Source organism: Chrysochloris asiatica, unplaced genomic scaffold (assembly GCF_000296735.1).
Source record: "Chrysochloris asiatica unplaced genomic scaffold, ChrAsi1.0 scaffold00023, whole genome shotgun sequence".
Lineage (NCBI taxonomy): Eukaryota > Metazoa > Chordata > Mammalia > Afrosoricida > Chrysochloridae > Chrysochloris > Chrysochloris asiatica.
In genome coordinates this window covers 17710201-17723334 of record NW_006408541.1, presented here as the reverse complement: position 1 = coordinate 17723334, position 13134 = coordinate 17710201, and the positions used below count along the sequence as shown (strand labels likewise).

General features: G+C 45.1%; 1 protein-coding gene and 1 pseudogene across 1 annotated transcript in view; both read left to right on the top strand.

Moving 5' to 3' along the window:
- The window catches only part of LOC102841167, a 3590-nt pseudogene extending 2342 nt beyond the window's left edge, over nucleotides 1-1248 (top strand).
- DNTTIP1 (deoxynucleotidyltransferase, terminal, interacting protein 1) overlaps nucleotides 1244-13134 on the top strand; it is a 34720-nt gene continuing 22829 nt past the window's right edge. Inside the window, exons 1-3 of the mRNA XM_006839248.1 lie at nucleotides 1244-1418; nucleotides 1891-1961; nucleotides 4722-4818. Of these exons, the coding sequence (XP_006839311.1) occupies nucleotides 1314-1418; nucleotides 1891-1961; nucleotides 4722-4818 (273 nt within the window). The 5' untranslated portion in view covers nucleotides 1244-1313. The remainder of the gene's footprint in view (nucleotides 1419-1890; nucleotides 1962-4721; nucleotides 4819-13134) is intronic.

Sequence of the window (13134 nt, the reverse complement as noted above, 5' to 3'; positions counted from 1 at the left end):
ATGGCACCTAACAACAGATGGTGAAAGTTAGACACAGAATGGTTGAGAGAGGAGGGTCACACAGCTAGTAAGTGGTAGAACAAAGACAGGCAGCGCAACTCCATAGCTAATCTTCTTAATCATAATACCATGTTGTTGTTGTTAAGTGTCATCAAGTCTGTTCCAACTCATAGCAACCCTGTATTGGGTTTCAGAGGAGCAGCTGGTGGGTTTGAACTACTGACCTTGCAGTCCAGTGCATTATCCTGCAGCGTCACATCAGGACTCCTCTACCCCATATCGTGAGTGGTAAAAAGGAACTTCCTCTATCAACCAGTAACCAATCCAGATCTATTCGAGGATACTCTAGCTTGGGGGCATTTGGAATTTAACCACTGTTAAACTCTGGCATCCTCATTCCATCCAAAATCATCATCTGTCTTTGAGGAGAGAAGCTCAGCTCTCTGGGGATGGGGGAGTCCGCTGACTAAACCCCAAGCTTTAATCTATCATCTAATGTGAGATGGCAGCAGCTGGGCTCAATCCTGGAGAGGCCCAGTCGATGGGTGTTTGAGACAGAATGACCCTGCTTGTTGGATTTTCTGTCCCCTGCATTGTGCTTCGCTCTAAATCCGGGGATTGGGCAAAATAAATCAGTTTTTTGGAGACTAATCAGCAGGCGTCGCTGTACAGAAAGCTCCCCTGTTCTCTAAAACCCCAGTCCACGGAAATCTACTCCCCTCCTCCTGCTGGGGCACTGTAGGAGAAGCAAGGTCAGAGGTTCAAACCCACCAGCTGCTCCTTGGAAACCCTATACAGACAGGGTCGCTATGTGTCGGGACCAACTGAACGGCACTTAACAATAAACCTTCTAGCTCGGGTCAGCAAAAAACAGCAAGACAATCAATAAGTGGAATGAACAATGGGATCAAGCATAACAACAAATGTGAAGATGGCCCAGGGCTGGGCAATGTTTCGTTTATGTTGTGTATACGGTCGCTATGAGTGGGAACCGACTAACAACCTCCTTCTCCGCGCCTATTCCCGGGCCTTGGCCCATCCAGAGAACGACTCTTGACTCAACGTCCACTACAAGCTTGCCACAGACCCATCCACACCGAGGCACAGCCCCGGAGGAACCCCCAGCCACCACTACGCGAAGAGTTTTCCGTGGCACAAACTAAGGCGAGAAGCGGCAGTTTGGTTCCCACGGCAACTCCCCAGCTCGAACGTCGCGCTTCCGGGCCAGTGAGCGGCGCGCTCCAGTGACGTCACGGGACCACCTTCCGGCCGGTGGCAGAGTTTGGCTGAAGTTGGTGGGGGCTTGAGACGCCATGGGGGCCACTGGTGACGCCGAGCAGCCGCGGGGGCCTGGCGGAGCCGAACGGGGCGGCCCCGAACTGGGGGACGCGGGCGCAGCGGGGCAGCTGGTTCTCACGGTGAGGGCGCCCCCGGGTGAGGCCAGGGCCGGGCTGGGCTCGGGCCGGCAGGGCCTCGGGCTCCCGGGTCACTGATCCACGGGCGAGAGAACGCGGCGGCCGGTGCTGCTCAGGGGGGTTGGCGTTTTCGCAGCTGGTGGAGCCGCCTTCCTAGCTAGGTGACGTGGGCCAGCCCTGTCAACCCCCTGAGCTCCAGTTTCTTCTTCTATCACTAATGGAGATGATTCGTGCCTGCTTCCGAGAGTTGTGGGAGTGGGATGATGCGAGTAAAGCACTCAGCGCATCCCCTGCCAGAATGGACCCTCCGTAACCCATTCCTCCTGCCGCCCCAGAAAAGCTGGGAGTGGGATTATTGAGACAGGACAGTTTTCCTCGTTCAAAGGGATCTAAAAAGCAGGGATGTCTAGATTTAACTTCACCCTCACTCCACTGTCATGGGCCTCAATGACATCTGCTCCCCTGGTTCCCACAGAACCCTTGGAACATCATGATAAAGCACCGACAGGTGCAACGAAGGGGCCGCCGTTCACAGATGACAACAAGGTAAGGCTGGCCTGGGGGAACTTACTTCCCAAGCACTGGCTTGGATGGCAGCTTTGGAATGAATCCCCACCACATAAGCTTCAGAGATCTGTAGTCAATAGAAAGAGCCCTGGACTGGAAACTAGGGGATGCAGATTCTGTTATCTTTGTGTGACCTTAGGCAAGTCACCTCCCTCTCTGAACTCACATGCAAAATGGGAGAGGGGAAACAGTGCCTGTGGTCCACCAGCCACTCCTTGGAATCCCTGCTGGACAGGGTTTACCAACAACAACAACAACAACAACAACGCCATGGTTCCTGACATAAGTCATTTCTGTGGTTGTGGTCTCATAAGCAGGATAGCATGAAGGTTAAGACCACAGTCTTTGGAGTCAGACAACAGGTTGTAATGTAGACTCAGATCCTGGTGTGGCGCTGTGGGTTAATACACTAGACTGCAAGGTTGGTTTGAACTGCAAAGTCGACGGTTCAAGTTCACCATCTGCTCCTTGGAAACCTTATACACCAACGAACCAACTTGACATCACTTAACAGCAGTGTAGACCCTGACATATATTACCCAGGACATGCCGTTAACTTCCCTGAGCCTTTTCTTTTCAGCAATAAAATGGGGCTGATAGTATCCATCTAAGGCAGGGATGGGAACATCCAGCCCGCGGCCTGTATAAGGCTCATGGAATCATTTGGTTTGCCTTTCCCTGCAAGTCAACCGCAGTTCCAGCCATCACATTGTGTTGTTGTTATTGTTGTTACGTGCTATCAAGTAGGTTCCAACTCATAGCGACCCTGTATAGGGTTCTCTGAAGAGCAGCTGGTGGGTTTGAACCACCAATCTTATGGCTCAAACTGACCTTGCAGTCCAGCACATAAACCTGCAATACCACACTAAGACTCCAGTCATCACATAGTTGTTGTGTGCCATCAAGTCAATTCCAACCCATAGCGACCCTATATAGGGTTTCTGAGGAATAGCTGGTGACCTTGAACCGCTGATCTTGCAGTTCACGTTGTTGTTAAGTGCTGTCAAGTCAGTTCCGACCCATAGAGACCCTGTATAGGGTTTCGAGGAGCAGCTGGTGAGCAGTTCACATTAGGAGTGAGTTAATTGAATGTTTGACCAAATATAGCAGGCTAATTTTTAAGTAGATAATTTTGTATGGACCACAGATGATGTTTTAAATATCCAGATTGCCCTTGGCAGAAGCAAGGTTCCCCACCCCTGATCTAAGGGAAGGGACACAATACAGGGTGGACATCTTAATGCTGGTTATGTTTCTTATCCTGGGTAATGATGAAATGAGTGTTCACCTTCTATGTAGTTATTAAAACAGAAGGAGTTTTCTGTATGAATATTCTATTTCATACAATAGTTAGGATGAGGATGAACTAACCATTCATCTAATAACTGGGCGCATTTGATTTCTCAATAAAAGCTACCTGTTGTTAAAGGATCCTGATCAGAAATTAGTTGGGGCAAACTGGAAAGAGTATGCTTGGGATATGCCCCCTGGGGGATTTATGTTACTTTGCCCCAAAAATTTGGTCTTTTGACCTTGGTTCCTGAGAGGTTAAAAATAAAACCAAACAAGCAAACAAAATTCCCATCAAGTTGGCTCCAATTCATAGCAACTCTGTAAGGGCAAAGTAGAACTAACTGCCCCAGAGTTTCTAAGACTGTAAACGGTACAGCGGCAGGCCGCCACATCTTTCTGCTGTGGAGCTGCTGGTGGGGCAAGCTGCCAGTCCTTCCCTTAGCCATCCAGCACTTAACCACTCCACCCCCAGAGCGTCTTCCTGAATGATCTATCAGAAAACCTTGGACTTTCCCTAATGGTGGAGGTGCCCTCAGTAAGGACTCCACACCTGACAATTTATACAGGAGGCAACTATGGGATGGGAGACTGTGGGCCATTCCAGAGGGATTTCACCTTTTTGGTGGCCAGGCCAGAGAACGCTGTCTTGTGATGTCTCATGATGATCCAGTGATATCAACTGATCTTCAGGGGAGAGGGAATGGAGTGTGTGTAATGTAGTGAGACCCCCAGTAGACGTTCTAGACGTAGAACTCCATGGGTTTCCTTACTGGTAAAAGCCGTCACTGCGCGTGGAAGAGTAGCACATGGAAGCTCCATGGAACCCTCCCAGACCTTGTTCTCTGTGTTTTTTTCATTTGCTTCCTTTTTTGCTATGTTTTTATTAAGTGCTGTGGAGTCAGTTCTGACTCATAGCAACCCTGTAAATGGTTTCTGAGGAACAGCTGGTGGTTTTGAACAGCTGACCATGTGGTCCAGTGCTTATCCTGTAGTGCCACACCAGGACTCCTCTTTGCTCTCATAAGCCTGTAATTGTAAGTATAGCACTTTTTGTGAATTCTGTGAGTCATTCTAACAAATTATCGAACCCAAAAGAGTAGTGGAAGGCAGCAGGTCAGAAAGGAGGGAGCCAGGTGAATCCCCTCAGCTTGTGGCTGGCATCCTGAAGGGGTAGAGGGAAACCTGGAATTGGTAGTCAGCAGGTTAGAAGTGAGGGTGTGATAAAGCCTCACAAATTTGTGACTGGCACCTGCCTAATTTAACAGTCTGAAGGATGGCTTCCTTTAGCTTGTGCGGTCTAACCTAGCTCCAGGTGGCTAGGATCAGAGGAACAAGTGCTATGTGGGCAGCTGGTGTCAGAACTGAACAAGGAGGTAAGAAGTGGAGACTGATTTATGTTGTTGATTACCCACTTGGCCCCTGACTGTCTCTCCTTCCTGAATGCAGTTTCACAGATCCTGCCATTTCTATGGACCTCCTCCGTGCTGTCCTGCAGCCCAGCATCAATGAGGAGATCCAGACTGTCTTCAACAAGTACATGAAGGTGAGAGGGACACAGGACAAAAGATTAGAAGTGTGTCAGCACTCCCTCTGGGCCTCTACTAACTACAGAGAAGAGGCAATCCTCATTGTTCACAGATTTCATGTTGGTGACTCTACCTACTCACTAACACTTCTTTGTCGCCCCAAAACCAGGACACTGCTTCTGCTTTTGTTTCACAGGCACATGCAGACCGCTGAAAAGTTTGGGTCTCCCATTGCACACATCTTCAACTGATGTTGAACTAGGTAACGCTCTGCCCTGTTTCAGCTCTCATACAGTAAACACATGTCTGGTTGCCCTGTTTTTCTCATTTTTGTGTTTTTTGTTGATGATTTCACTGTTTAAAATGACCCCCAAGGGTGCTGAAGTGTTGCCTAATATTCCCAAGCACTAGAGGCTCTGATGCATTTTACAGAGAAAATGCCTACACATGAGTTACATAAACTCCATGCGGCCCAGTGCTGCAGGCCAGGAGTTCAGTGGACAGTGATCAATAGTAAATGTCTTTAAATAGATCAAGCCCACTGCCATCAAGTCAATGCCAACTCAGAGGGACTTCTGTAGGGTTTTTGAGACTATATATATATATCTATCTTTTTTTATTATTATTTTAGCTTTTAATTGTGAGTTGAGTGAAAGTTTACAAACCAAGTCATCAGTTTTACAGTCAACAATTCATCTCAATGATTGCAACCACCCTCAGTGTAACATTACTAAATGCCTCTTCCTCCTCTCTCAACTGTCCTCTACTTTGTACTTGGGGAAATGCTGCCCTCTTGATCTCAGTTGACTGTTCTGTGGTGTGCATACCTCACTAGTGTTGTCGTCTGCCCTATAAACCTGTCAATTGAGCCATGGAAGTAACTTCATTCCATGCCTGAAGGGTGACCAAGGGCTATAGTCTTAGGACTCCACCAGTCTCTTTCTGACCAACCAGTAAGCATGGTATTTATGATTTTGAGTTTTGTTCCCCATTTTCTCTCACTTCTATCCAGGACCTTCGAATGTGATCCTTTTCAGAGCAATGGGTAGTGGTGGCCGGGCACTATCTAGTTCTGGTCTCAGGGTCGTGGAGACTGGTCCATTGGTCCACTGGACTAATTGTTTCCAAGCGTCTTCAGTTTTCATCACTCTTCTTTCTCCCTGTTAGGGAAAGACCAGTAGTTGCACAGGTGGTTTTTCATGAGCTTTTATGATCCCAGTTGCTACTCACCAAACGAGGATGTAGACCGTTATCTTTGTGGACTATATTATGCCAGTTGACCATGTTGAGATTGCCTCATCTTCCTTCTACAGATTGGCTGGTAGGCTTGAACCACTGGCCTTGTGGTTAGCAGCCCAGTGCTAAACCCACTGTCCTACCAGGGCTCCAGGCTCCATAAACAGAAGCACACGTAAAACAAGGGTATTTAACTGATCAGTTGGTAAAAATGTTATAGCCAGATACAAACAGGAACCTCATCTTGTATTTCCCCTAGAATTCAGTGACTTTAAAATAATTTGTGGTTGTATTGTGTGCCATCAAGTCAGTTCTGACTCATGTTGATGTTGGTAAGTGCCATCGAGTCAGTTCCAACTCAGCGACCCTGTATAGGGTTTCCAAGAAGCAACTGGTTGGTTTGAACTGCCAACCTCAGGGTTCACAATCCAGTGCTGATCCATAGCGCCACACCAGAACTCCAGTTCTGACTCATGTTGTTAAGTACTTTTGAGTTGGTTCTGCCCCATAGCAACCTTGTATAGGGTTTCCAAGGAGCAGCTGGTGAGCTTGAACCTCCGGCCTTGCGGATCTAACTACCTTTGCAGTCCAGTGCATTAGCCCACAGTGCCACCCCAGGACTCCATTCTGGCTGATAGTGAGTGCCCCAGTAAAACAGAGAAGTTCTCAATAGGGCTTCCTAGAGTGCAGCCCTTTGGGAACAGAGCTGCTGATGGGCTGAACCCACCAGTCTTTTAGTTAGCCGTCGATCACTTAACCACTGCGTCACCAGGGCTCCTCTTATCTGACATTGTTAAGTGCTGGGGAGTTGGTTCCGACTTTCAGCCACCTGGAGTAGGGTTTCTGAGGCTGGAAATCTTTGTGGGAGCAGCAAACCTCATCTTTCTCCCGTGGAACAGCTGGTAGTTTTGAACTGCTGACCGTGAGATTAGCAGCCCAATTCGTAACCACTACGCTCCCAGAGTGGCCAAAGCAGACCATATCCTTGCTTTCCGTTGTGTGGGATTTCATCTTTGGAGGAAATCGAGATACCCAGTTTTGAGCTGCATGAACTTTTTTTTTTTAGTCTATTACAAGGTAGTCCTAGCAAGGCACACAAGTAAGGCCTCACAACATTCATTTGGAACCAGAGAACCAGAATGAGCCACCACAATTACCATGTTGATTCCGTGGCTAGAGTCCAAAGTTTTAGGTTTCAGACTTTGACCTTGAACGAGAGATCTTGGAAGAAAGGCTTGACCATGGCTTGACCTCAGCAGAGGTCCCTTGTAGCCAGCAGTAACAGGCTCTCCATGTTCAGAGAGAGTGAGAGACTAGAGAACGATCCCTTTGCCTGTTTCTCTCGTGAGCGAGCAGAACTTCAGGGTTCATGTGTGAGGTTCTCACCTGAGCCTCGCATGGTAAGGGCCAGTGTGACACCAGAATTAGCAGTTAGCTAACTGCTATGTCTTTTCTTCAAGCTTAGAGATCAGTCAGCTTGTGCAGCCTCAGGTCTCAAGTCTAGTTTCCAAGATGAACTGGTCTGGTGTGTTTGGGTTCTGGTTGTCACAACATTCCAGGTCAGAATGAACTTTAAAAGTTGTTTGCATTGTTCACATACTTCACATGCTTCTGTGTCTAAGTTCAGAAATTTTCTAAACTTTCTAGTGACCGGTTCCCAATAACTTAGAATTTATCCTAGAGAAAGGAGGCCTGGTAGCCCCATGCTTAAAGTGGTCAGTTGTTAACTAAAATGTTGGTGGTTTGAACTCATCAACCACGTTTTAGCTTTAGAAAGATGAGGCAGTCTGCTTCCATAAACATTAGACTTGGAAACCCCATGGGTCAATTCTACTTTGCAGTGTGAGAGAGAGAGAGAGAGACAGAAGTGCCATCGAGTCTTTTCCAACTCATAGCAACCCAGTGTTAAGATTTCCGAGGAGCGGCCAGTGGGTTTGAACTGCCAACCCTGGAATTAGCATTCCAATGCTTATTCCTATAAGACTACACAAGGACTTCTAGATTACAGTAGGCTTGGGGTTTTGGTTAGTGTTAGAAAACTTCACAAAGGTAGATAATATTTCTATGTCTTAAGTTCACATTGTGAGTACTTATGTGTATCTTTTTGGGAAACATAATAATGACTTATACCTTGTGTGATTTGACATCATTATAAAATACGCAAATAAATAAATATTACTACCTTAGCGAATGACAGAGGAGATGCCAGGAAGAGAGTGACGAGTGGGGAGCCAGGAGGCCAGAAAACCCTCTCATAAGGGAGGGGGCATTTGAGCAAAGACCTGAATGAAGTGAGAAGAAAGCCAGGCGTGCAGATAGGTAACCTGGGGGAAAGCAGTTCATGAAGATGAAGCAAGAGCAGAGGCCCTGTGGCCTGAGTGTGCTTGGCATATGCGAAGTAACAAATGGGCCAGTGGGCTGGAGTAGACTGAGCCTGAGAGATACTTGGGGCCCAGCTCTTACAGGCCCTTTTAAACCATGAAAAGGACTTTGCATTTTTCAGAGTGAAATAAAGGTCCTCAGAGAGTTCTGAGCCAAGAATGTGTTCTGACTGTCATGGAATGTGTTCTGACAAGAGTGGAAGCAGGATGACCACTTAGGAGGAATAGTCCAGGCAAGAGAAGATAGTGACTTGGAAAAAGTCAGATTCTGTATGTTTTAGGTTTTTAACTTTGGTTTCTTAACTTTTTATTGTGAATTGTGTGAAGGTTTACAGAGCAAATCCGTTTTCCATTCACCAGTTCATACACATTTTCTTCACGTCATTAATTGCAGTACCCACAGTATAACATCACTTATTCATTTCCTCCCTATGTTTCTTCTCATTCCCTTCCTCGTCTCCTCACCCTTCTAAACTTTGTCCTTGGATAAATGTTGCCCTTTTAATCGCAAATGATTGATTAGTCTAAGAAGTGCATACCTCCCTGGTATTAGTGTTCAAAGACTTCAGTCACTGCTCACCGAAGTAGAATGTGGACTGTGTTGTGCCAGTTGACCTTGGTGTCCCTGGAGCCCCCAGGTCCCATGACTCCTTCCCTTGAGGTGTTTGGTTACGTCTAAGAAGTTTCCATCACTTTGCCACCTGTGCACTCCACCACATTCCTGGATATATTTGCATCTTAGAAACTATGTGTATTTTAAAGGTCACAGCATGATTTGCCAGTGATTCACATATGTAGGAGTTTGAAAAAGAGCTGTATGGCGCTGTGGGTTAAGGCGCTAGACTGCAAGGTCGGTGGTTCAGGCTCATCAGCTGCTCCTTGGAAACCCAGTATAGAGTCGCTGTGGGTTGAAACTGTCTCAGTAGCCTTACAACAACAGAAAGAGCAAAGTAAAGGACTCCCAGATTAGTTGCTGTGGGCAGTTACAAAATGAAATTGCCATTTACTTGATAAACCAAAAGACAGTAACAAGCAGAGGAAATCAGGAGCTTGGTTCAGGACGTGTTATGTTCCAATGGCCCCACCATTCGCTTAGAGACCAGGGCCCTGCCTTCTCTTCATCTTCCCCAGAGTCCTGTGCATTTCTTTGGCTCTGCCTTGGTTCTGACATACAGTATGTCTCACCAAGACTTCTGCTGTCATCCCTAAATGCCTCTGTCTGTCCATGCTGTCAGAGTAGTCCCTAGAATGTAAAACTGAGGGTGTTGCTTCCTCACTTAAAATCCCTCAATGACTTCCCATTGTCTTCTGGACAAAATCCAAATTCTCTACCTGGCATATATGGACTACTTTGATCAGCCCTCAGTTACCACCCCACCTTTCCCCACTGCTGCAGTGTACCTTGGTCGTTATAGCCCCTAATTGTCAGTTTTGCACCATGCTTTTTCACCTCCACAGTTTTCCCAGTGCAGAAATAAGGTTAAGCCTCTGCTAAGAGACCAGCCCAGAACTTCGTCCTGGACTGCTTGCCCCCAGACCCTTTCCTTGGTGCTTCCCAATAGTGGATTCCTTGATTCAGGAACTTTCTCCCTTGAACAAAATGTACTTTCTATGTATGACTGAGCTAATCTAAGGCCCTATTCATCTTTATTGATTGTTTCTCCGGTTACTAAATGTGTACCCCTTTTTTTCTTAATGTTTAGTAATATGGATGATAAAATAGGTTGAAGGATGATTGAGAAATGGACAAATGGATGCATGTGTGATGAAGCAAATACAGCAAAATGTTAAATATCGACTCTGTGTATGGGGTGTTCATGAGTAATTCTTGTAACTGTTCTGTTTGAAATTTTTCGTAAGAAATGTTTTGGGGAAAAAATACAGATATTTAAAAAAGGAAGTCACTAAAACTCAACCTCCCAGAGATACTGTTACCAGTAGCTGTATAGTCTGTCTGACTGTTAACCATAGGATTGGTGGTTCAAACCCACCAGCTGCTCATAGGAAACCCTATAAAATGTCACTATGAGTCAGAATCAACTCAACGTTTAACAGCGTGTGAGGTTTTTTTGAAAAGTCCTACAGCTTGCTTTGGTAACTTACCAACAAATGTTTCAGGGTCAGTACAAACAGCTCATGCTGAGTCATTGTGATAATTGCAGTGTGGTCTGTTGTGTGGGTGTACCGTAATTACCCGTTCCTACAAACACTTGGATTGTTTCCAGTTTTGATTACAAACAGTGGTACAATGAACACCTTAAATGTACATCTTTCTTTACTTTGGTCATATTTCTTTGAGTAGATTTGTAGAGATGGAGTTAGTGGCTGCAAGAGAAAACCCTTTTTTCCCTCCAGAAAGGGTCTGTCATTTTACGTTCCTACCAAGAGTGTTTCCATCACTCATCTGTCAGTTTGTCGTATTGTGGTGGCTTGCGTGTTGCTCAGATTGTGAAAGCTATGCACCGGATATTTTAATTACCAGCAGGGCCACCCATGGCAAAGAGTTTCAGCTGTGCTTCCAGACGAAGATGGACAAGACGGAAATCAGTCAAGAGAGACTGACTACTTCTGAATATGTAATCACTGAAAACCTGATGAATAGCACTGTCAGCACCAGAATATTGTCACATGTAGTGCTGAGGATGAGCCCCTCAGGTTGGAAGGCACTCAAAATGTGACTGGGGAAGAGCTTCCTCCTCAAAGTAGACCATGATGACGCCAATGGAGTAAAGCCTTCAGGACCTTCATTTGCTGGTGGTGCACAACTTAAAATGAAAGGAAACAGCTGTAAGCATTCATTAATCATCGGGACGTGGACTGTATGAAGTATGAATATAAGAAAACTGGAAATTGTCAAAAGTGAAATGGAACGCAGAAACATTGATATTCTAGGCATTAATGAGCTGAAATGGATTGGTATTGGCCATTTTAACTCTGACAATCACATGGTTTACTATGCCAGGAATGACAGGTTGATGAGGAATAGTGTTGTATTCATTATCAAAAAGAACATAACAAGATCTGTCTTGAAGTACGTACAATGCTGTCTGTGACAGGATCCTGTGGCAGACATTATTAATCCTGTCATAGACATATTAACATCTTACAAGGAAGACCAGTTAATACCACCATTATTCAAATTTACACACCAAACACTACAGTCAGTAAGGATGAGACTGAAGAATTCTACCAACTTCTTCAGTCTGAAATTGATCACTCAGTCAAGACATATTGATAATTACTGGTGATTAGAATGCAAAGATGGGAAACAAAGAGGAAGGATCAATCATTGGAAAATATGGCCTTGGTGATAGAAACAATGCTGGAGATCACATGATAAAATTTTGCAAAACCAATGACTTGTTCATTGCAAATATCTTTTTTAAGCAACATATAAGATGGAATATATAGAAATCACATTGACTATATTGATCATGTCTGTGGAAAGAGACACCAGAAGAGCCCCATATCCTCAGCCAAAACAAGACCAGGGCAGACTGTGGGACAGAGCACCAATTGCTCCGATGTAGGTTCAGATTAAAGCTGAAGAAAATTAAAAGAAGTCCATGAGACCCAAAAAATGACCTTGACCATATCCCACCTGATTTTAGAGATCATGCGAAGAATGTATTTAATGCATTAGACCTAAACACCGAAGACATCAAGAACATCATACAGGAAGAAAGTAGAAGGTCATTAAGAAGGCAAAAACCAAAATGATGTCAGAAGAGACTCTGAAACTTGCTCTCCACCATAGAGATGCTAAAGCAAATGGAAGAAATGAGGAGTTAAAAGAGGTAAATAGAACATTTCAAAGGGCAACTCAAGAAGACAAAGTCAGCTATTATAATGAAATGTGCAACGACCTGGAGTTAGAAAGCCAAAAGGGAAGGACACGCTCAGCATTCCTCCAGCTGAGGGAACTGAAGAAATAATTCAAGTCTCGAAATGCAATATTGAAAGATTCTATTGACAAAATATTGAATGATGCAGAAAGCATCAAAAGACGATGAAAGAAATACCCAGAGTTGCTGTACTAAAAAACTGGTCCAGAAGACACTATGACCATCACGAGGGAAGAGCATGGGATCCTAACCAGAAAAGCAGCAACAGCAGAATGGAGGCAGAGGCAGTGGCGTAGAGACAGAGCAGCTGAGGACTGTAGGCCCGTGGAATAAGGAAGGCTGTGTGCCTGTGGGCAGGAGCCCAGCTTGCAAACTGTGCCCTTTGGACATTTATACAAATATATATTTTCTGTATGTTTTGTGTCTATCAAAAAAAAGGTAATAGAGGTAAATATTGTTAACTGATGTTGCATTGAAGGGATTGTAATCATTGCAATAAAACAAAATGTTTGTTAAGTGTAAACTGATTATCTGCCCTGTAAACTATCACTAAATTTGTCATAAACACTTTAAAAAAAAAAAAAAGAAATACTCAATGTTCAACCATTTCAAGCGGTAGCATATGATCAAGAGCCAGTGATACTAAAGGAGGAAGAAGTCCAAGGTACACAGAAGGCACCGGGAATTGATGGAATACAAATTGAAATCTTTCAACAAAATGATGCAGCACTTGAGGCACTCACTCATCTACACCAAGAAATTTGGAAGACGGCTACCTGACCAACTAACTGGAAGACATCTATATTTGTGCCAGTTCCAAAGAGAGATGCCCCAGTGGATTGTGGAAATCATCATATAATACCATTAGTAT